The following is a 23087-nucleotide window of genomic DNA, read 5'->3' on the forward strand; positions in this document are numbered from 1 at the left end:
CCACAGCTAGGACCACGACTAGAACTACAGCTAGAACCACAACTAGAAACACAGCTAGAACCACAACTAGACCCACAGCTAGACCCACAGCTAGAACCACAACTAGAACCACAGCTAGAACCACAACTAGAAACACAGCTAGAACCACGACTAGGACCACAGCTAGAACCACAGCTAGAACCACAACTAGAACCACAGCTAGAACCACAACTAGACCCACAGCTAGAACCACAACTAGAACCACAGCTAGAACCACAACTAGAAACACAGCTAAAACCGCGACTAGGACCACGACTAGGACCACAGCTAGATCCACAGCTAGAACCACAGCTAGTGTGTGCATCTCTCTGTGTGTGTGTCTGTATGTGTAAGTATGATGTCAGACAGCTGATGGTTTAGTTTCTGTGTGCACTGACTGGTTCTGGTTCTGGTTCTGGTTCTGGTTCAGGTCTGGCTCGGTCCAAGTCCATCCCGAGCCAGAGCTTCTCCTCCGATGTGGTGACGCTGTGGTACCGCCCCCCCGACGTCCTGCTGGGATCCACAGACTACTCCACCGCCCTGGACATCTGGTCAGGATACTACACACACACACACACACACACACACACACACACAGACACAGACACAGAGACACACACAGAGACACACACACACACACACACACACACAGAGACTGTGTCTTTGGGTTGTTGTAGTAAATTCTAGATCCGACACCAAGGCCAGATTAATGGGTCGGACTCAAACTGCCCTTTTTCAAACACTTTTCCTGTTTCTCTTCAAAATATGACAAAATCCCCCAAAAAGTCTTAGAAAAATCCAGACAAGTCAGAATCAGACGTGTAGAAGTGAGTTTAATGTGCTGGAAAAGAGGGGCGAGCCTGGGACCCCAGAGGCACACATCATATGTTTGACACAACAGGGTTCTCAGCGGGGTGTTTGAATGCCAGGGGAGCCGGCTGTATGTGTTTACGTTGTTAATAAAGTTGTGTGTGTTTGAATGCCAGGGGAGCCGGCTGTATCTTGGTGGAGATGCTGCAGGGAGCGCCGGCGTTCCCCGGAGACTTGGACGTCTTCCAACAACTCCACAAGATCTGGACCGTGAGACACACACTCCTCTCTGTGTGTGTGTGTGTGTGTGTGTGTGTGTGTGTGTGTGTGTGTCTGTGTGTGTCTATGTGTGTGTGTCTCTATGTGTGTGTGTGTGTGTCTCTATGTGTGTGTGTGTGTCTGTGTGTGTGTCTCTGTGTGTGTGTGTCTGTGTGTGTGTGTGTGTGTCTGTGTGTGTGTCTGTGTGTGTGTGTGTCTGTGTGTGTGTGTGTGTCTCTGTGTGTGTGTCTCTATGTGTGTGTGTGTGTGTGTGTGTGTGTGTCTCTGTGTGTGTGTGTCTGTGTGTGTGTGTGTGTGTGTGTGTGTCTGTGTGTGTGTGTGTGTGTGTGTGTGTGTCTATGTGTGTCTCTGTGTGTGTGTGTGTGTGTGTGTGTGTGTGTCTCTGTGTGTCTCTGTCTCTGTGTGTGTCTCTCTGTGTGTGTGTGTGTGTGTCTCTGTGTGTGTCTCTCTGTGTGTGTGTGTGTGTGTGTGTGTGTGTCTCTGTGTGTGTGTGTGTGTGTGTCTCTGTGTGTCTCTGTCTCTGTGTGTGTCTCTCTGTGTGTGTGTGTGTGTGTCTCTGTGTGTGTCTCTCTGTGTGTGTGTGTGTGTCTCTGTGTGTGTGTGTGTGTGTGTGTCTCTATGTGTGTGTGTGTGTGTGTGTGTGTGTGTGTGTGTGTGTGTGTCTCTGTGTGTGTGTGTCTCTATGTGTGTCTCTATGTGTGTGTGTGTGTGTCTCTATGTGTGTCTCTATGTGTGTGTGTCTCTATGTGTGTGTGTGTGTGTGTGTCTCTGTGTGTGTGTGTGTGTGTGTGTCTCTATGTGTGTCTCTATGTGTGTCTCTCTGTGTGTCTGTGTGTGTGTGTGTGTGTGTGTGTGTGTGTGTGTATATAATCTCATCTGTTTAACCCTTGTGTTGTCTCCCCGTCAACTGTGCAACTTTTTGTTTTTCTGGGTCAAACTTTCAAAATTAATTATTTAAATTATCTTTTTCGATAATTTAGTCGCTTTTAAATGAAGTTTTTATACTTTTTTTTTCTTGATGTTTTTGACGTTTTTGTTTCTGGGTTTCCGAGACTTTATTCAGTGTTTTTCGACATATTATATTTTCACTTTTTTGTGTGTCTTTTTTCAAAATGGGTCCAATGTAACCGTGTGTGTTGTGATGCTGCTTGGTGTCTCTGCAGGTTGTGGGCGTCCCGTCTGAGGACAGCTGGCCGGGAGTCTCACAGCTGCCCAACTACACACCAGGTACGCACAAATACACACAATATATCTCCTAGTACAGCGAATTTAACTTTAAAAAAACAGAAAAAATTTTGACCTTTTGATAAAATATTGTTCTTTTTTTCATTGTGTGTCTAAGCCCCGTTTACACGGAGGGAAGACGCAGATATTTTCCTGCGGTTTGGCCTCTCATTTACACGAAAACCCCGTTTTTATCACAGAAAACGATGTGTCTGCGGAGGTTTAGGCAGCCGAGAGAGAGAGGAAGCGATTGGTTGCTGTTGTTGCTATTTTGGGGATTCTGATTGGCTAACGTGGGCTTGAGCTTCTCGTTACACCGCCACCTACTAACAGGTCTGGCGTGCTCTTGACGGCATTGACGGCATATATACACGGGTACATGTAAACAAATACTTTTCTGAAAACGTTCTAAATGTCCGTTTATGAAAATAGCCGGCCACGTGTAAACGTAGTCTTAGTATGATAGTGTGTGTGTGTGTGTGTGTGTGTGTGTGTGTGTGTGTGCTAAAATACTTTCTATGTGTTTTTATGAGCATATTAGGGCTTCTCAAAGTCCGGACCAAACGGCCAGCCCATACCTCGGGTTAGGAGTGAAATACCCAATGAAATGTGACCTTTTCTATTTAGAAATTAATGGAATAAAAACACTTTGAGAAAAGCGAAAACTTTTATTGTGAAAATATTTTGACATTTATTGTGAAAATATTTAGATTTTTATTGTGAAAATATTTTGACTTTTATTCTGAAAATATTTTGACTTTTATTCTGAAAATATTTTGACTTTTATTCTGAAAATATTTTGACTTTTATTCTGAAAATATTTTGTCTTTTCTGCTGCAGTAAAGTTTTTTGTCATAGAAAAGATTCTGCAGAAGTAGATTTTACCGTAGTACTGCTGTTTCTGCCACAAGGCATCATTTTGGGATTAATTACACGCCGCTTTACAACACAGTAATACAGCGGAGATCTTATTTACTGATACATATCAATATAGATCCAGCTTAACGTTACTACAACGTGCTGGTTGAACAGTAGCTAACGCTAATGCTAATGCTAATGCTTGGTGGGTAACAGTTACAGCGTTGTTCAAGACGCTCATACAGTTAGTAGGATGGTTGTTTTGATCAGCAGCAGGGTTCGATCGGGATTGGCCGGGGTCACGTTCAGCCGGGTTCGGTATCGGGTTCAGCCGGGTTCAGGGTCGGGTTCGGTAACGGTTTGGCCGGGTTCGTGTTCGGGGTCGGGTTCGGCCGGGTTCGGTATCGGGTTCGGCTGGGTTCGGGGTCGCGTTCGGTAGCGGGGTCGCGTTCAGTATCGGGTTCGGGGTCAGGGTCACGTTCGGTATCGGGTTCGGTATCGGGTTCCGTATCGGGTTCGGTATCGGGTTCGGGGTCGCGTTCGGTATCGGGTTCGGCTGGGTTCGGTATCGGGTTCGGCTGGGTTCAGGGTCGGGTTCGGTATCGGGTTCGGCTGGGTTCGGTATCGGGTTCGGCTGGGTTCGGGTCGGGTTCGGTATCGGGTTCGGCTGGGTTCAGGGTCGGGTTCGGTAGCGGGTTCGGCCGGGTTCGTGTTCGGGGTCGGGTTCGGCCGGGTTCGGTATCGGGTTCGGCTGGGTTCAGGGTCGGGTTCGGTATCGGGTTCGGCTGGGTTCAGGGTCGGGTTCGGTATCGGGTTCGGCTGGGTTCAGGGTCGGGTTCGGTATCGGGTTCGGGTTCGGCTGGGTTCAGGGTCGCGTTCAGTAACGGGTTCGGCTGGGTTCAGGGTCGGGTTCGGTATCGGGGTCGGGTTCGGTATCGGGTTCGGCTGGGTTCGGGGTCGCGTTCGGTAACGGGTTCGGCTGGGTTCAGGGTCGGGTTCGGTATCGGGTTCGGTATCGGGTTCGGCCGGGTTCGGGGTCACGGTCACGTTCGGTATTGGGTTCGGCTGGGTTCGTGGTCACGTTCGGCCGGTAGGATGATTGTTTTGACAACGGATGAAAGTAAAATAATTCTCTTCTCTCCACAGAGAGGTTTCTCCACTCGGAGCCGAAGCAGTTCAGGAGCGTCTGGAAAAGGTAGGAAAACAGACAATCAGTCCGACTTTCATCAGCTGGACAGTAGAGGCTGAAGGGTTAGCATGTAGCCTGTTTGTTCCAGGCTGAAGGGTTAGCATGTAGCCTGTGTGTTCCAGGCTGAAGTGTTAGCATGTAGCCTGTGTGTTCCAGGCTGAAGTGTTAGCATGTAGCCTGTGTGTTCCAGGCTGAAGTGTTAGCATGTAGCCTGTGTGTTCCAGGCTGAAAGTGTTAGCATGTAGCCTGTGTGTTCCAGGCTGAAGTGTTAGCATGTAGCCTGTGTGTTCCAGGCTGAAGTGTTAGCATGTAGCCTGTGTGTTCCAGGCTAAAGTGTTAGCTTGTAGCTTGTGTGTTCCAGGCTGAAGTGTTAGCTTGTAGCTTGTGTGTTCCAGGCTAAAGCGTTAGCATGTAGCCTGTGTGTTCCAGGCTAAAGTGTTAGCATGTGGCCTGTGTGTTCCAGGCTAAAGGGTTAGCATGTAGCCTGTGTGTTCCAGGCTAAAGGGTTAGCATGTAGCCTGTGTGTTCCAGGCTGGAGCAGCTGCCCTATAAGACGGAGGATCTGGTCCAGAGGATGCTGACGGTCGTCCCTGGCGACCGGATCTCAGCACAGGCGGCCCTGCAGCATCCGTACTTCAGCACGCTGCCGACTCCCATCATGCACCTCAGAGACAGTGAGACATTACTTTACTCTGTATGTGTGTGTGTGTGTGTATGTGTGTGTGTCTGTGTGTGTGTGTGTGTGTGTGTGTGTGTGTGTGTGTGTGTGTGTGTGTGTCTGTGTGTCTGTGTGTCTGTGTGTGTGTCTGTGTGTGTGTGTGTGTGTGTGTGTGTGTGTGTGTGTGTGTGTGTGTGTGTGTGTGTGTCTGTGTGTGTCTGTGTGTGTGTGTGTGTGTGTGTATGTGTGTGTGTGTGTGTGTGTGTGTGTGTGTGTCTGTGTGTGTGTGTGTGTGTGTGTGTGTGTGTGTGTGTGTCTGTCTGTCTGTCTGTCTGTCTGTCTGTCTGTCTGTCTGTCTGTCTGTCTGTCTGTCTGTCTGTGTGTGTGTGTGTGTGTGTGTGTGTGTGTGTGTGTGTGTGTCTTACATGCTAAGAGAGCGAGGAGCTAACTTAACACAGAGTAAATCACTCCTCCATCTTGTCCTCTATGTTTTTCAGCCATGTCCATCTTCAAAGTGCCCGGCGTTCGTCTGGAGACGGAGGTCAGAGACGTCTTCAACCCCGGACGCAGAATCAAGACCTCGCTGCTGCCCGGCAACACCAAGTTCTGGTGAAGAGACGCTAACACACGCTAGCAGACGGGAACAAGCCCTCGGATATAAACACGGGCGGAGTGGACACTTACAACACATCTGAGGGGATTTGAACGCATCATAAGTAGACTTTCTGCATCCTCTAAACGCACACAAGCACGCAGACACACACACACACACAGACATACACAGACACACACACACACACACACACACACACACACACACACACACACAGACACACACACACACACACACAGATACACACACACACACACACACACACACACACAGACACAGACACACACACACACACACACACACACACACACAGACAGACACACAGATACACACACACACACACACACACACACACACACACACACACACACAGAGACACACACACACACAGATACACACACACACACACACACACAGATACAGGCACACACACACACACACACAGGCACACACACACACAGATACACACACACACACACACACACACACACAGAGACACACACACACAGATACACACACAGGCACACACACACACACACACACACACACACAGGGACACACACACAGATACACACACACACACACACACACAGATACAGACACACACACACACACACACACACACAGAGAAGATGTTTACTTGATTTCCTCTCTGACTTCCTGTAAACACCCCAGAGAGTTTTCCCAGGATGCATCAGTGGAGGTCTTCATGTAAATGAGCTGTAATCTGTGTATTTGTTGGTTTAAATCTCAAATGTTCCTTCACGGTTAGTTTCAGTCCGTCTGGGGGGCGCCATTAGCATTCGTTAGCATTCGTTAGCATTCGTTAGCATCCGTTAGCAGAGCTCCAGCAGATGACTGATTCATGAGTTGTGTCTGAGGATGAATTCTGAATGAATGAGGTATTTGTTCTGTAATAAAACCTGAAAGTCTTTAAATCAGAAGATATTCTTCTTAGTTTAGACATGTTGCTCTATGAACTCTTTTTACTCTATTTTATCATTTTATTTCTCAGCATCAAAACATTTCAAATTAATTAATACAGTCAGAAAGGTGTTAGATAGGTTTCTCGCTGCCTTTTTCGCTGCCTTTTTGTCACCTTTTTGTCACCTTTTTCGCTGCCTTTTTGTCACCTTTTTGTCACCTTTTTCGCTGCCTTTTTGTCACCTTTTTCTCTGACTTTTTGTCACCTTTTTGTCGCCTTTTTGTCACCTTTTTCGCTGCCTTTTTGTCACCTTTTTCTCTGACTTTTTGTCACCTTTTTGTCACCTTTTTGTCGCCTTTTTGTCACCTTTTTCTCTGACTTTTTGTCACCTTCTTGTCACCTTTTTGTCACCTTTTTCGCTGCCTTTTTGTCACCTTTTTGTCACCTTTTTGTTACCTTTTTCTCTGACTTTTTGTCACCTTTTTCGCTGCCTTTTTGTCACCTTTTTCGCTGCCTTTTTGTCACCTTTTTGTCACCTTTTTCGCTGCCTTTTTGTCGCCATTTTGTCGCCATTTTGTCGCCGTTTTGTTACCTTTTTCTCTGACTTTTTGTCACCTTTTTCGCTGCCTTTTTGTCACCTTTTTCGCTGCCTTTTTGTCACCTTTTTGTCACCTTTTCCCTGCCTTTTTGTCACCTTTTTCGCTGCCTTTTTGTCACCTTTTTGTCACCTTTTTCGCTGCCTTTTTGTCGCCATTTTGTCGCCATTTTGTCGCCATTTTGTCGCCGTTTTGTCACCTTTTTGTCACCTTTTTGTCACCTTTTTGCTGCCTTTTTGCTGCCTTTTTGTCACCTTTTTGCTGCCTTTTTGTCACCTTTTTGCTGCCTTTTTGTCACCTTTTTGTCACCGTTTTGTCACCTTTTTGCTGCCTTTTTGTCACCTTTTTGTCACCTTTTTGTCACCGTTTTGTCACCTTTTTGCTGCCTTTTTGTCACCTTTTTGTCACCGTTTTGTCACCTTTTTGTCACCTTTTTCTCTGACTTTTGTCACATTTTTGCTGACTTTTTGTCACCTTTTTGTTGCCCTTTTGTCACCTTTTTGTCATCTTTTTCTCTGACTTTTTGTCACCTTTTTTGTTACCTTTTTCTCTGACTTTTTGTCACCTTTTTTGTTACCTTTTTCTCTGACTTTTTGTCACCTTTTTCGCTGTCTTTTTGTCACCATTTTGTCGCCTTTTTGTCACCTTTTTTTCGCCTTTTTGTCGCCTTTTTCTCTGACTTTTTGTCGCCTTTTTTTCGCCTTTTTGTCGCCTTTTTCTCTGACTTTTTGTCACCTTTTTGTTGCCTTTTTCTCTGCCTTTTTGTCGCCTTTTTGTCATCCTTTTCTCTGCCTTTTCCTCACCTTTTTGTTGCCTTTTTGTCACCCTTTTCTCTGACTTTTTGTCACCTTTTTGTCGCCTTTTTGTCACCCTTTTCTCTGACTTTTTGTCACCTTTTTGTCGCCTTTTTGTCGCCTTTTTCTCTGACTTTTTGTCACCTTTTTCTCTAACGTCAGTTACCTTGTCTGTTTGTTAGGATGAAACTCTGTCTCTGCCCTGTCATTATATATAATATATAATATAAAATAATATAGCTCAATGTTTGAATTTTGAACGTCTAAGTATTAGTTTTTGAGCTTTAACTAAACGTATCTGAAGTTAAAGTTGAACTTAGGTCTCGTCAGCTGTATCTGTAGCTCCCCCGTTTGGTTTTTAGTTTCTGAGAGTTTAACCAGATGTTATTTAACGTGTAATTACACAACGCATTCACTTTTAAAGATGGTTTAAAGTTGAACTGAAATCTGAGAAACTAGCTCTAACTTTAGCCTCCGTTAGCCAGTAAAATATGCAGTTTTTTAGCATTTGAGAGATGAAGTTTGATCCTTGGGAGGATTTCAACGCTCTGACTTCTGATTTATTTATGATTAGTGTCGAGCGTCGTGATCAGACGGACGCCGAAAACACAAACACAAGTTAAATATTCACTTTTATCTCCGACCAATCAGACGTCTCTCCTGTCAGTCAAAACACAAAGAAGAAGCAGAAGAATATAAACTAGGAAACATTAATTTACATCTTTCAAACTTTAAATTTAACTTTGAGACAAACAAGTCACGGAGAAACAACAAGAAACAAAGTAAAGAGAAGAAACAGATCTGAAAACATCTCCACGTCTCTCTTAACATCCCAAATATTACAAACAAGGCGACAAAAAGGGACACAAATGGGCAAAATAAATGAGAAAGGCGATAAGGCCGTATGGAGAGCACGTAACATCACACTCAAGACCAAAATACGGCTCGTCAACTCAATCATAAAAACCTCTACGGACCACGGCCTCAGACGTATTCTTCACATCAGATGGGCTGAGAAGATAAAGAACGGAGAGCAAAGCAGCCTGCGATAGAAGTGGAAATGTGGCCTTTTTGTGGCCTTTTTTGCTGCCTTTTTGTGGCCATAAACGTAGTGTTTGAGCAGTTGAAGGTGGAACTGCGATGATTCAAACTGAAACAATGGAGGGAGAGCAGGTTGAACTCTGAACTCGTCCTTTAGTCGTCTAACCTCGACTGTAACGCGGTGTAACAGGCCAACAGGCTGTAACGGGCCAACAGACTGTGTAACGGGCCAACAGGCTGTGTAACAGGCCAACAAGCTGTAACGGGCCAACAGACTGTAACGGTCGTCTGTAACGGGCCAACGGACTGTGTAACGGGCCAACAGACTGCGTAACGGTCGTGTAATGGACCAACAGACTGTGTAACTGTCGTCTGTAACGAGCCAACTGTCGTCTGTAATGAGCCAACAGACTGTGTAACGGTCGTCTGTAACGGGCCAACAGGCTGTGTAACGGTCGTCTGTAACGGGCCAACAGACTGTGTAACAGTCGTCTGTAATGGGCCAACAGGCTGTGTAACGGTCGTCTGTAACGGGCCAACAGACTGTGTAACGGGCCAACAGACTGTGTAACGGTTGTCTGTAACGGGCCAACAGGCTGTGTAACGGTCGTCTGTAACGGGCCAACAGACTGTGTAACGGGCCAACAGGCTGTGTAACGGTCGTCTGTAACGGGCCAACAGGCTGTGTAACGGTTGTCTGTAACGAGCCAACAGGCTGTGTAACGGTCGTCTGTAACGGGCCAACAGACTGTGTAACGGGCCAACAGACTGTGTAACGGTCGTCTGTAACGGGCCAACAGACTGTGTAACGGTCGTCTGTAACGGGCCAACAGACTGTGTAACGGTCGTCTGTAACGAGCCAACAGACTGTGTAACGGTCGTGTAATGGACCAACAGACTGTGTAACGGTCGTCTGTAACGGGCCAACAGACTGTGTAACGGTCGTCTGTAACGAGCCAACAGACTGTGTAACGGTCGTCTGTAACGGGCCAACAGGCTGTGTAACGGTCGTCTGTAACGAGCCAACAGGCTGTGTAACGGTCGTGTAATGGACCAACAGGCTGTGTAACGGTCGTGTAATGGACCAACAGACTGTGTAACGGTCGTCTGTAAGGGGCCAACAGGCTGTGTAACGGTTGTCTGTAACGAGCCAACAGGCTGTGTAACGGTCGTCTGTAACGGGCCAACAGACTGTGTAACGGGCCAACAGACTGTGTAACGGTCGTCTGTAACGGGCCAACAGACTGTGTAACGGTCGTCTGTAACGAGCCAACAGACTGTGTAACGGTCGTCTGTAACGGGCCAACAGGCTGTGTAACGGTCGTCTGTAACGAGCCAACAGGCTGTGTAACGGTCGTGTAATGGACCAACAGGCTGTGTAACGGTCGTGTAATGGACCAACAGACTGTGTAACGGTCGTCTGTAAGGGGCCAACAGGCTGTGTAACGGTTGTCTGTAACGAGCCAACAGGCTGTGTAACGGTCGTCTGTAACGGGCCAACAGACTGTGTAACGGGCCAACAGACTGTGTAACGGTCGTCTGTAACGGGCCAACAGACTGTGTAACGGTCGTCTGTAACGAGCCAACAGACTGTGTAACGGTCGTGTAATGGACCAACAGACTGTGTAACGGTCGTCTGTAACGAGCCAACAGACTGTGTAACGGTCGTCTGTAACGGGCCAACAGGCTGTGTAACGGTCGTCTGTAACGAGCCAACAGGCTGTGTAACGGTCGTGTAATGGACCAACAGGCTGTGTAACGGTCGTGTAATGGACCAACAGACTGTGTAACGGTCGTCTGTAACGGGCCAACAGGCTGTGTAACGGTCGTCTGTAACGAGCCAACAGACTGTGTAACGGTCGTCTGTAACGAGCCAACAGACTGTGTAACGTCGTCTGTAACGGGCCAACAGACTGTGTAACGTCGTCTGTAACGAGCCAACAGACTGTGTAACGTCGTCTGTAACGAGCCAACAGACTGTGTAACGTCGTCTGTAACGGGCCAACAGACTGTGTAACGTCGTCTGTAACGGGCCAACAGACTGTAACGGTCGACTGTCAGCAGGATGATGGAGGTGAAGTTTCTCTGTTGGTAACCACCAAGACGCCAAGTGGAAATAAAGAAACGAAAATGGGGACGTGTTGGGCACACATTGCGGAAACCGAAGAATTCCATCACACGCCAAGCCCAACGTGGTCGAGGAACACCTGGAGGAGGAGTGTCACAGCCGAGATGCTACAGACGGCAAGATCTGGAGAAGATGAAGAACAGGACGAGGTGGAGAAATATTGTCCCATATAGTGGCCCATGCTCCTTCTCGGAGTAACAGGCCTAATAAAGTAAGTAAGTATTAAAGCTGAGAGAGTTGGACATTTGAAAGATGAAACAATGAGTCGGCAGATTAATGAAAACATTGAGCCCAGATGTTTGTCTGAACAGGTTGACTTTACAGTTTGTCTTTTTATTTCTCTCTATTTCTTCTGATTTAGCGAGAAGACAAAGCGTGTGATTGGCGGAGGAGTTCCTGGCCAATCAAACAGCAGATGGTTTCTCTTCCTACTTTATCTCCAGTCTCAGCTGTCTGTTTCTCTCTGAACATACGTCTCCTCCTCCGCTCCGTCTTCATCATCAGAGCCTTCAAATCTGCAAAAAACTCTGCAGAACACGGAAGACAATCTGCACATTTTCTCAGTTTTAAGCGGAGTTTTTTTTCACTTTTTTTGGCCTTTTTCCTTAATTTTCTTTGCCGCCTTTTTTGTCACTTTTTAGTCTCCTTGTTGTCGCTTTCTTTGCCTTTATTTTTGCCTTTTCGATCCATTTTTCGCTGCCTTTTTGTCTCTTTTATGTCACCTTTTTGTCGCCTTTTTTGCTGCCTTTTTGTCACCTTTTTCTCGAACTTTTTCCCATTTTTTTGGCCTTTTTCCACATTTTCTTTGCTGCCTTTTTGTCACTTTTTAGTCTCCTTGTTGTCGCTTTCTTTGCCTTTATTTTTGCCTTTTCGTTGCATTTTTTCTGCCGACTTTTTGTTGCTTTTTCTGCCTTCACATTTGGCGGTTATTGTTGTGTCGATCGACTCATCGATAACTCTCTCTAATCGTCTGCAGAATGTATCGTTGGACTGTTGTTTTAACATCCTGACTTTTATTGAAATGTTTTTCATATCTTTCAAATCTGCAGAAAATTCGGTGGAATTAATTTCATTCACAAGTCTTTGAACTTCTTAACTTTCTTTCTTACGTCCTTCGGCGACAGAGAGCAGGAATTCTGCGTCCGTCTTTATTTACGTGAAGGAAATTCTAGGTTTTTTTCGGGGGTTGTAACCCCTCCACCCCCCCGCTGTATGTAGCTCCTCCGGTTGGACTTCTTCAGTAAGTTTTCTGAGTGTTATTAATCTATTACCTGCTCTAGTTTTTACAAAGTTTCAGACACAGATGGAGATAATAACGCTCCAAAATTATGTCAAATTACATTTGTGTGTGTGCTTGTGTGTGTGTTTTGACCGCCGTTTTTGCTGCCTTTTTGATGCATTTTTGTTGCCTTCTTGTCGCCTTTTTTCTCACTTTTTTCGCTGCCTTTTTGTTGCCTTTTTGATGCATTTTTGTTGCCTTTTTGTCGCCTTTTTGTTGCCTTTTTTCACCTTTTTCTCGCCTTTTTGCTGCCTTTTTGATGCATTTTTGTTGCCTTTTTGTCGCCTTTTTGATGCATTTTGTTGCCTTTTTGATGCATTTTTGTTGCCTTTTTGATGCATTTTTGTTGCCTTCTTGTCGCCTTTTTGTTGCCTTTTTTCTCGCTTTTTTCGCTGCCTTTTTCTTGTCTTTTTGTTGCCTTTTTTGATGCATTTTTGTTGCCTTTTTGTCGCCTTTTTGTTGCCTTTTTTCACCTTTTTCTCGCCTTTTTGCTGCCTTTTTGTCGCTATTCTTGAGGAAAGACCTCTAAAGTCTTCCGAGGGAAACACTGCACTACGTTGAACGTTACATGCCATCCGATCCAGAACGGACCGATAATAACATTAGCGTTTGAATTGTTCAGGCACGTATGTAACGACGTTACATACGTCATACGTTAACGACGTGCTTTCCAACAAACATACACAGAATATTTCTAGAAAAAAAAGTCAAATATTTGTTATAAAAAAAGTCAAATATTTTAGATACATTTTTGATTTTTGATAGTGTTACAGCAACAAAATATCAGACACACAGCACAGAATATACATAAAATAATAGGATACAATATACATACATTTCACAATAAAAGTCAAATATTAAAAAAAATATTAAATATAAAATATTTTCACTGTAGAAGTCAGAATATTTTTCGAAAAAAAAGTCAAATATTTTTTAGAAAAAAATGGAATACTTTCACAATAAAAGTCAAATATTTTCAAAAGAAAAAGTCACATTCCAAAAAAAAAAAAAAAGTTGCATATTTTCACAATAAGAGTCAGAATATTTGAAGAAAGTTCCAGCCTCAGGATGATTGGGGATAATATTATAAACGTGCAACTTTGTTTTTCAGCGTTGGAACGTGTGGATCATCGTCTGTCATGGCGGCCGGGAGAAGTGTTTGGATCACGCTGGCATTCACGCTCTTTGTCCCGCCGAGTGCCGCTCAGCACTTCCCCGGGGGTTCGGCGCCGGGGCGCGGCGTCTGCCAGCCGGTTTCCATCCCGCTGTGCGCCGACATCGCCTACAACCGGACCATCATGCCCAACCTGCTGGGCCACGGGCGCCAGGAGGATGCCGGGCTGGAGGTGCACCAGTTCTACCCGCTGGTGGCGGTGCGCTGCTCACCGGAGCTGCGCTTCTTCCTGTGCTCGGTGTACGCGCCGGTGTGCACGGTCCTGGAGCGCGCCATCCCGCCCTGCAGGTATGGACCTTTAGCATGTTCCCCCCAGGCTTACAGAAATGGTTTAACCCCACTGCTCAGCAGACAATGGGAACGTAGGACTCTCACCTATTCAAACTGGAAAAGTGGCCACATGGCTCAAAATCACACACACACACACACACACACACACACACACACACACACACACACGCACACATTCTACGTGTTATTTACGGGTTGTACAGAGACACACACACACACACACACACACACACACACACACACACACACACACACACACACACACAGACACACACACACTACGTGTTGTCTACGTTTTAGAAATCACGTATATTTGACCTGGTTGGCTTTCCGTACTCAGGGCGCTGTGTGAGCGCGCTCGCCGTGGCTGCGAGCCGCTCATGAACACATTCGGCTTCCAGTGGCCCAAGACGCTGCGCTGCCGGAACTTCCCGGTGCACGGCACCGGAGAGATCTGCGTGGGACAGAACACCACCGACACTCGCAGCGACACGCCCGACCCCAGCCCCGGCATCGAACCGCCGACCGACATGACAGACCCGCCATTCACCTGCCCCCCGCAGCTCAGGGTGAGCACCTAAACATAGTCGAGTTTTTTCTAGAGTACTCTGACTTATTTTTCCAAAATATACTGACCTTTTTCTGAACTATTTAGACTTTTTTTCTAAAATATTTCATCTTAATATTCTGCACTATGCATATTTATCTATTTTTTAATCTGTGTCACCTCCAACACATTAACACCTTATTCATCGTTATATCTGTGTTCATATACGGTCGGTTTATATAAGGGTATTTATTGTGTGAATATGTTCTATTATTATTATTATTATTATTATTATTATTATAACTAATTCTATTTTTTCTATTTCTTATACGTTATGTATATTGTTTCTCCTATGTCTACTTAATGTATATTTGTGTTATTCTGATGTGTGTAAATTTAGGTTCCACTTTACTTGAAGATACCTTCAAGTAAAGTGGAACCATAAGTTCTTTTGAGCTGCTGTAGCACAGGAATGTCCCCAGTGTGGGATTAATAAAGTCTATCTTATCTTAAATTAGTCTCTTTCCGACTGGAGAGATTTTTGCCGTTCCTAGAACATAACGTTCCTGGAGCCCTTTTTTTCTCCTGTTCCGACTGGACCAATTTGGGGATTATTAAGTTCCTCTGGCCACAGTTCCTGTAACTCTTTCAGCTCTTACTTCAGGGCAGGCTCTTTTCCCTTTTCCCTTTTCCGCATAGTGGTGGTTAGATGGCTGTTATAATAACAAAAGGTCAGTTCCTATGGCCACTTGGCCAGTGTGAATGCAAATGTTAAAACCGGTTTTGAGGGAGAGTAGTTAGTAATCTGTTTAGTAGTGGACTGTTCCTATAACTACATTCCTCTAACTACTTGGTCGGAAAGATTTATTTAATTATTTATTTCTGTGTAATATTCTCCTAGGTGCCTTACCTTACCTTTATTTCTGTGTAATATTCTCCCAGGTGCCCCCCTGTCTCGGCCACTACTTCCTGGGTGCGGCGGACTGCGGCGCCCCCTGCGATGCCTCCGCCCACGGCGGTCTGATGGATTTCGGCGCGGCAGAGCTAAAGTTTCTGCGGCGCAGCGTGGGTGTCTGCTCGGCGCTGAGCTGCGTCAGCTCGCTGTTCGCCGTGCTCAGCTTCCTGTTGGAGCCGCGGCGCTTCAGATACCCCGAGAGGCCGGTCGGCTTCCTGTCCGGCTGCTGCTTCATGGTGGCGGCCGCGTACCTGGCCGGCTTCCTGCTGGGAGACACGGCCGCCTGTATCACCCATCAGACATCCCGGCCCAGGTACGTGCTGATAGTGGTGTAGTCTACGTGATACGCAGGTATACGGAGTAAAAAAATCGCTGAAAAATATCGACAAAAACGTCAAATTGCAACAAAAAACCTGGAAAAAAAACGACAAAATATCGGGAAAAGTAACAAGTGTTGAAAAAGAACAACAAAAGGTTTGAAAAACTGTAAAACTTTAATAAAGGTGAACAGATACATCCCAGGTTCTAAGTAGACAGGCCTGGAGGCTGAATCTCTCCTGTCAGATAGTCCTCATCTCTTACAGGCTGAATCTATCCTGTCAGATAGTCCTCATCTCTTACAGGCTGAATCTATCAGATAGTTCTCATCTCTTACAGGCTGAATCTATCAGATAGTTCTCATCTCTTACAGGCTGAATCTATCAGATAGTCCTCATCTCTTACAGGCTGAATCTATCAGATAGTTCTCATCTCTTACAGGCTGAATCTATCCTGTCAGATAGTCCTCATCCCTTACAGGCTGAATTTCACATGTTGCATCTGGATCACGCTTTAAACTCCCAAAACTCAGAACCAACAGAACACTCTTTTGTACCTGCAGCCGTTCTACTTCTTAATTCTATAAAGAACCATAGATAACTTATTGACTTACTATTTATTGAATGTTTACTGTGTTTTATTGTTTTTAACTATGCCTGCAAGGTAGGCAATCTCTGTATTGTGTGTGTGTGATTTGTACTATACTATCTGCTGCACAACAAAAGTAACTTGAACTTGAACCGAACTAGAACCGCTCGGTTTGTTCTCAGGCGACTCAGGTTTCTTTAGTCTTTGAGTCATGTTTTTATGGGTTGTCCCCATTCTTTGACTTGTTAGCAGAGATTTCCACTAGATTTCTAAAGATGGTTTCAAAGAGACAAAGCTGTCCAATATGTCCCAGAAAGCCCAGAGTAACCTGTCACTATTAAAAAAAAAAAAAAAAAGTCTTTATTCTAATGTTTGATGTTTGTTTGGATTTCTATCCTATGAAAAGCATCTCTGAGGACTTTATAAACCCAATAAATATATATACACACACAGAGACACACACACACACACACATACATGTGTTTGGCTGAGGGTGTATTATTATTATTATTATTATTATTATTATTATTATTATTATTATTATTCTGGTTTGAACAGCAGCAGCGTGAAGACGGTTGCCCAGGGAACCAGGATGGACCTCTGCACCCTCCTCTTTGTGGTGGTCTACTTCTTCGGCATGGCGAGCGCGGCGTGGTGGCTGATCCTGTCGCTCAGCTGCTTCCTGTCGGCCGCCATGGCGTGGGGCAGCGAGGCGGTGGAGGCCAGGGCGCCGTGCTTCCACCTGTTAGCGTGGGCGCTGCCCGCGGTCCAAACCCTCGCCGTCCTGGCCGCGGGGCAGGTGGACGGCGACGTGCTAACGGGCGTCTGCTACGTGGGCGTCCACAGCGTGACGGCACTGCGGCACTTTGTGCTGGTACCGCTGCTCGGCTACCTCTGCGTGGGTGCTGCCCTCTTACTGGCGGGCTTCGCCTCGCTCTTCAGGATCCGCGCGGCCGTGAAGCGTGGTGGCCGCGATACAGAACGGCTGGAGAGGCTGATGGTGAGGATGGGCGTGTTTGGCGTGCTGTACACGGTGCCGGCCGGCGCCCTGCTGGCCTGCGGCCTGTACGAACAGGCCCTCCAGCCGCAGTGGGAGGGGGCGTGGCGCAGGAGGACGTGCAGACATTTTGGTGTGCCGTGCCCGGTCGGGACGGTGATGCCGGCGGCGCCAAGCTTCAGCGTGTTCGTCATCAAATACCTGATGAGCCTGAGCACGGGGATCGGGTCGGGACTCTGGGTCTGCTCCGGGAAAACGCTGCAGACGTGGCGCCGCTTTTACACGAGACTCAGGGAGGGAGGGGGGGAGACCACGGTGTAGAGGGTGTGTGTGTGTGTGTGTGTGTGTGTGTTTGTGTGTGTCTGTGTGCGTGTGTGTATGTTTGTGTGTGTGTGTGTGTGTGTGTGTGTAAGCCTGTTCTTTGTTCTAAAATATTTGCCTTTTTTCTCGAAATATTGATTGTTTGATTGTTTATAATATATAAATAAATAAAAATAGTTTCTGAAACATTCATTGATTGATTGAAAATAATTCATTAAAATAACATATTTGCATAAAATGTAAATGATTAGAATAAAGGAATATAGTATTACAAAATACAAACATAAAATGTAATTTAAAATGTTTGGTGGTGCTCTGCTTGTAGTTCCTGCTGATGTCCACCAGAGGGCGCCATGACACCCTCTGGTGGACATCAGCAGGAACTACAAGCAGAGCACCACCAAATATATTCACACATTACAACATGTTTACAGATTTTATTAGTTTAATTTCTATGCCATCCTCTGTTATCGAAACATACTTTAGATCTAAAAACAGCTCTATTACATGTGTTATTAAATGTAAACTGTCAGAAGTAGATTAGGTAATGCAGAGCCTCTCTCAGGGCGGTGCCTCTTGTAGTTTACTTTCACTTTCCAGAGTTTGTGTCGCGGTGTTTTCTCTCCGTGTGGAGCTCCAGCTGAAGGTAATTTAACTCTGTCTGTAACGTTATATATACTGTATGTATGTATATATATATATATATATATATATATATATATATAATGTCTGTAACATTTGACTGGTGAACTCCAGCTGTGGTTAGTTTAGTTTAAGAGCAGAAAGCTGCAGAGAAACCAACTCAGCTGGACTCGTGATTAATTAAAACTGCCGTCTTCACAAAGATCTGCTGCCATGTTGTGTGTATCTGGGAGTGTAACTGTCTTATATATCCTTTATTTCTGTCTTATAGATCCTTTATTTCTGTCTTCTAGATCCTTTATTTCTATCTCATAGATCCTTTATTTCTGTCTTATATAGATCCTTTATTTCTGTCTTATTGATCCTTTATTTCTGTCTTATAGATCCTTTATTTCTGTCTTATAGATCCTTTATTTCTGTCTTATTGATCCTTTATTTCTGTCTTATTGATCCTTTATTTCTGTCTTATAGATCCTTTATTTCTGTCTTATTGATCCTTTATTTCTATCTCATATAGATCCTTTATTTCTGTCTTATATATACTTTATTTCTATCTCATATAGATCCTTTATTTCTGTCTCATAGATCCTTTATTTCTGTCTTATAGATCCTTTATTTCTGTCTTATTGATCCTTTATTTCTGTCTTATTGATCCTTTATTTCTGTCTTATTGATCCTTTATTTCTGTCTTATTGATCCTTTATTTCTATCTCATATCGATCCTTTATTTCTGTCTTATAGATCCTTTATTTCTGTCTTATAGATCCTTTATTTCTGTCTTATATATACTTTATTTCTATCTCATATAGATCCTTTATTTCCGTCTTATAGATCCTTTATTTCTGTCTCATAGATCCTAGAAAGTTAAACAATGTAAACGTGTTTGAACTCATTTCTAAAGGCGGTAAGAAAGTTTCATTTTAGTGTCTTTGTGTGTGTGTGTGCGTGTGTGTGTGTGTGTGTGTGTGTGTGTGTTACAATCATTTTGTTGCAGAAAATGACTTTATTACTTCCCGTGGCCAATCAGTGAAAAGCACTATTAACCTCTATAGACGAGTGGAAAGTCCCTTGTGTTGCATTCACGGGACAAAGGAAGAATAATTACACACTGACAACAACAACAACAGTTACACAGAGAGAAGAAAGAAAGCTCTTATTGTGAAAATTTCTCCGGCTGTTAGAAAACAAACCGCCGTCTCCACCAGAGTAAAGTCAGACACAACAGGACTCTACTGTTTCCTCTGGAACCTTCCAGGATAAAATGTAGTGACCTAAATACCTCTGTCGCTGTTGTAGTAATGTGTGGAGGAGGAGGAGTAGTGTCTCCATGTCATTATTTTACAGTCTAAAGATGACATTAGTCCTGGAGTCTTTCCAATGTTCCTGTTCTCCCAGAAAGAGAATGAATGACAGAGCAGGATGAGCAGAAATCATTCAGTGAAGAGCTTCAGACTTTATTTTCTGCTTGATAGCTTCTAGTTTCTCCAGCAGCTTCTGTTTCTGGAGATTACAAAGTGGTCTTCCTCTCTTTCTAGCAGGACCCATCAGAGAAGAGAACCAGCTGAACCTGAAGCCAGCTGTGTGTCCATGGAGACACCACTACTTTAAAAAAGGAGGCGACCTGAAAGGGACAGGCCAATTAAAATGGAGGAGAGGAGAAGGAAGAGGCCAAGACAGAAGGAAAGGGAGGAACATATTGAAATAAAGAGCCGAAGACTGAGGTGAGTTGTTCTGAAACCTCCAAACTAGAAGTAGTGTTGTCTCATTGGGTGTGCCTGAGACATGACCCAAGCCTGTAGCCTGTCGTCCAGGTGAAGTCTGGGATCTCCACAGCGCTGAGTAAGCAGGCAAACTGAGGTGGTATAAATGGTTTCATTTCCTTTTATAACATCAACAACAAAACATTTCGCCGAAATATATCGCTGATTTGTTGACCCCTTACTCCTCTTTCCGCACGCTTCGTTCCTCAGGTCAAAATCTCCTGATGGTCCCAAAAACCCGCCTTAAAACTCGGGGAGACCGCTCCTTTCAGGCAGTTGCTCCCAGATTGTGGAGCGCCCTGCCCCTGTCGCTGCGTGTGACCGATTCTATCGTTTATTTTACAAAACAGCTGAAGACACTCCTATTCAGACAAGCTTTCACTTGACTGAGCTATCATTGTTTTTATGTTTGTATGATGTTTTTTAAATTGTTAAACTTGCTGCATGTAAAGCACTTTGTGACTCTGTCTGTGATGTCTGTCTGCACGACTAAAACTACTTTTGAACGTCCACATGTTCCACCAAAACAAGTTCCTTCCTGAGACTATTTAGCAGAGGCCCCGTGGCTCTGTCCGGAGCTTAGCACCGCCCAAGATGATTGTGATTGGTTTAAAGAAATGCCAATAAACCAGAGCAGGTTTTCCTCCCATCCAGGAATGCTGTGTGGACTAGCCAGACCTTCCTCTGCAGTGAAGTGGAGCAAGGTCTGGCTATAAGAGACTACTGAACATGACCCTCAATAAATGTGTTTTTCTATCAGGAGCCATCGGAGACCTGACCCTGCTGAACCTGATCCTGAAACCAGCTGTTTGTCCTTAAAGAGCAACCAGTCAAAGCGGTTTTTAATTCATTTTAAACGTGTTTCTGACAGAAAGTAAGTAATTATTAGCATTCAGTTGTTAATTATGTATATAGCCTGTTGTATTATTATATTTGGAAAATGTATCAGTTCTTATCAGTAGTATCCAATGCTGCTTCCTCTTTTTCTTTAGACTATCTGCTGATGGAAGGTAAGAATTAAAAACTGACAAACATTACTAATATTTGAAATATAAAACAGAGTCTGTGTTAAAAGATGTTTTCCTTATGCACCTTCATCTGTGCTTGTTTCAGGATCCAGCCGCAGAGACCAGAGTCTCCTGAACCTGAACCCAGCTGTGTGTCCTTTAAGAGCGACCGGTCAAAGGATGATTTAATTAATTTAAAAAAAAGACATCCATCTGACAGAAAGTAAGTTATCAGTACCATATAATGAGATTCATAGATGTAGTATTTTAGAAGTATTTCACATAGGCATTATTTCCGTCAGACACTAGATCGTATGAAGTTGCTGTGAGCTGTAAATTCACCTCTTCTTATTATTTGGTATTTAGGCCTTTTATTAGTGATGACGATTAGATGACATGCAGGAAAGTGTCGCAGGTCAGAATCAACCCCCGACCTCTGCATCGAGGACTGAGCCTCTATATATGGATGTTTCTACCACTAGGCCACCCAGGCACCCATATACTCACCATTTCTGAACACACAGCAGAACATGACGTCATTAGGGAGCTGACCGGGCAAAGAGAGCAGTCTTCCTCACTCAGACCAGTCTGCTGCTTCAGGAGTCCTTTAGGCCAACCATGTTGTAGCCCTTGTTTACTTCTTAGTTCTTTCTGTTGATTCACAGTGGGGTCAGCAGCACCACCAACACTTTAATGTCAGGGGAAACGTCTCATGCACACTCCTTCAAATAGTGTTTTTTTTGTGAAAAGGAATTATTGTAGTTGATGACTAAAATGAGAATATTTTGGCAAAATAATTTCCTGTCTCACTCAAAATATCTTTCTGTTTAGACAACATTTTTATTCTGATTTCAAAAGATATATTTATTGAGTTTTGGACAGAAAGAAAAACATTATTGGCATTTAATTGTTAATAATTAGGCCTACAGACATATTCATATTACTATTATATTTTATGCAGGGAGACTTTAACTGAACATGTGACCCTCAACAAATGTGTTTTTCTATCAGGACCCAGCAGAGACCAGAGTCTCCTGAACCTGAACCCAGCTGTGTGTCCTTCAAGAGCGACTGGTCAAATGGTCGCCTCATTAACTTTAAAGGAGAGCAACCCTCTGCTGAAAAGATGTAAGCTGTTAATATATTACTGATTCATATTTTAACTTTTATGTATCCAGAGAAATTTTGAATTTTTTTTTTAGCATCTTTCTTCACATATATTTATATTCTCACATCTGAAAGCTGTCCAGTAAGACCAGTCTTCAACTGTAGATCTCAATTTAATATTGGACCTGGTTTGGTCCAATATTATCTGGTGTTTTAGCCCCATTAAAATGAATTTTAAATCTCCCATTGCCCATAGGGTAGGCTGGGAATACCAGGGGGATGGTGGGATGTGCCCCCTCCAGGGTAACTTCATTTGCACATCCCCCCTGGAGAACCAGTGACCCTTGGTAAGTGTTGGTGTCACCTGGGTCAGGACACCAGTTGCCATGAGAAGACTTCTGCCATTTGAGTCTGGACACTTATGGCCAAGTTCCTGACCCAAATTGGTCCAAACGCAAAATTCTTCCCAAATGTTGGATGTGGGTTTGCCAGTTGGATGTCAGATCAGAAGTCAATAAGGGGAAGCAAAAAAATGGAACCACCACCCAACAGTATCCTCAGTCCAGGTCAGCATTTCTGCACGACTACAAACAGGCCATCTAAGCTCTGCTTCCCCCTCCTGAGTCGGCTGATGGTTTGCCAAAATCTTTTTCAAGCCAACCAAAGGTTCTTTACCGTTGACTCCCCAAACTCTTTCTACCTACAAATGTTTGCTTCCTTGACCACAGAAGCTGCAGACCTCCTGGCATCATGATACCAGTTTGCTGCTTCAGGAGTCCTTTAGGCCAACCATGTTGTAGCCCTTGTTTACTTCTTAGTTCTTTCTGTTGAGTCACAGTGGGGTCAGCAGCACCACCAACACTTTAAAGTCAGGGGAAACCATTTGATTCAATGTTGTAATCGACACTTTAAGTCACAAGACCTTTACCTTGTGTTTGTCTCTGTGTGGACAGACATGATGTGAGCTA

The 23087-nt window shown here is 44.5% G+C and overlaps 3 protein-coding genes across 4 annotated transcripts in view; all 3 read left to right on the forward strand.

The window, feature by feature from the left end:
• Nucleotides 1-5853, forward strand: part of cdk15 (cyclin-dependent kinase 15) — a 15331-nt gene extending 9478 nt beyond the window's left edge. For both annotated transcript variants that reach the window (XM_031307660.2, XM_031307662.2), the window contains exons 8-13: nt 449-569; nt 1005-1098; nt 2271-2334; nt 4336-4384; nt 4910-5052; nt 5534-5853. In XM_031307660.2, coding sequence (XP_031163520.1) covers nt 449-569; nt 1005-1098; nt 2271-2334; nt 4336-4384; nt 4910-5052; nt 5534-5649 — 587 coding nt within the window. In that variant the 3' untranslated portion in view covers nt 5650-5853. The remainder of the gene's footprint in view (nt 1-448; nt 570-1004; nt 1099-2270; nt 2335-4335; nt 4385-4909; nt 5053-5533) is intronic.
• A 7616-nt stretch (nt 5854-13469) lies between these two features.
• LOC116055645 (frizzled-7-B-like) lies at nt 13470-17603 on the forward strand. The gene is made up of 4 exons (XM_031307667.2): nt 13470-13874; nt 14218-14446; nt 15367-15692; nt 16850-17603. The coding sequence occupies exons 1-4, from the start codon at nt 13552-13554 to the stop codon at nt 17601-17603; spliced, it is 1632 nt and encodes a 543-aa protein (XP_031163527.1). The 5' UTR covers nt 13470-13551.
• Nucleotides 17604-19598: 1995 nt separating this feature from the next.
• The window catches only part of LOC116055602, a 43114-nt gene continuing 39625 nt past the window's right edge, over nt 19599-23087 (forward strand). Inside the window, exons 1-5 of the mRNA XM_035998822.1 lie at nt 19599-19966; nt 20766-20879; nt 20998-21015; nt 21119-21235; nt 22024-22140. Of these exons, the coding sequence (XP_035854715.1) occupies nt 19890-19966; nt 20766-20879; nt 20998-21015; nt 21119-21235; nt 22024-22140 (443 nt within the window). The 5' untranslated portion in view covers nt 19599-19889. The remainder of the gene's footprint in view (nt 19967-20765; nt 20880-20997; nt 21016-21118; nt 21236-22023; nt 22141-23087) is intronic.

The sequence above is a fragment of the Sander lucioperca genome, chromosome 24, assembly GCF_008315115.2.
Source record: "Sander lucioperca isolate FBNREF2018 chromosome 24, SLUC_FBN_1.2, whole genome shotgun sequence".
Lineage (NCBI taxonomy): Eukaryota > Metazoa > Chordata > Actinopteri > Perciformes > Percidae > Sander > Sander lucioperca.

Excerpts from the sequence above, each read along its gene's own strand:
- LOC116055645 (XM_031307667.2), top strand. The coding sequence starts at position 13,552 with ATGGCGGCCGGGAGAAGTGTTTGGATCACGCTGGCATTCACGCTCTTT. Across the intron at positions 14,447-15,366 it reads CCTGCCCCCCGCAGCTCAGG|GTGCCCCCCTGTCTCGGCCA; the intron begins GTGAGCACCTAA and ends ATATTCTCCCAG. Across the intron at positions 15,693-16,849 it reads CATCAGACATCCCGGCCCAG|CGTGAAGACGGTTGCCCAGG; the intron begins GTACGTGCTGAT and ends GAACAGCAGCAG.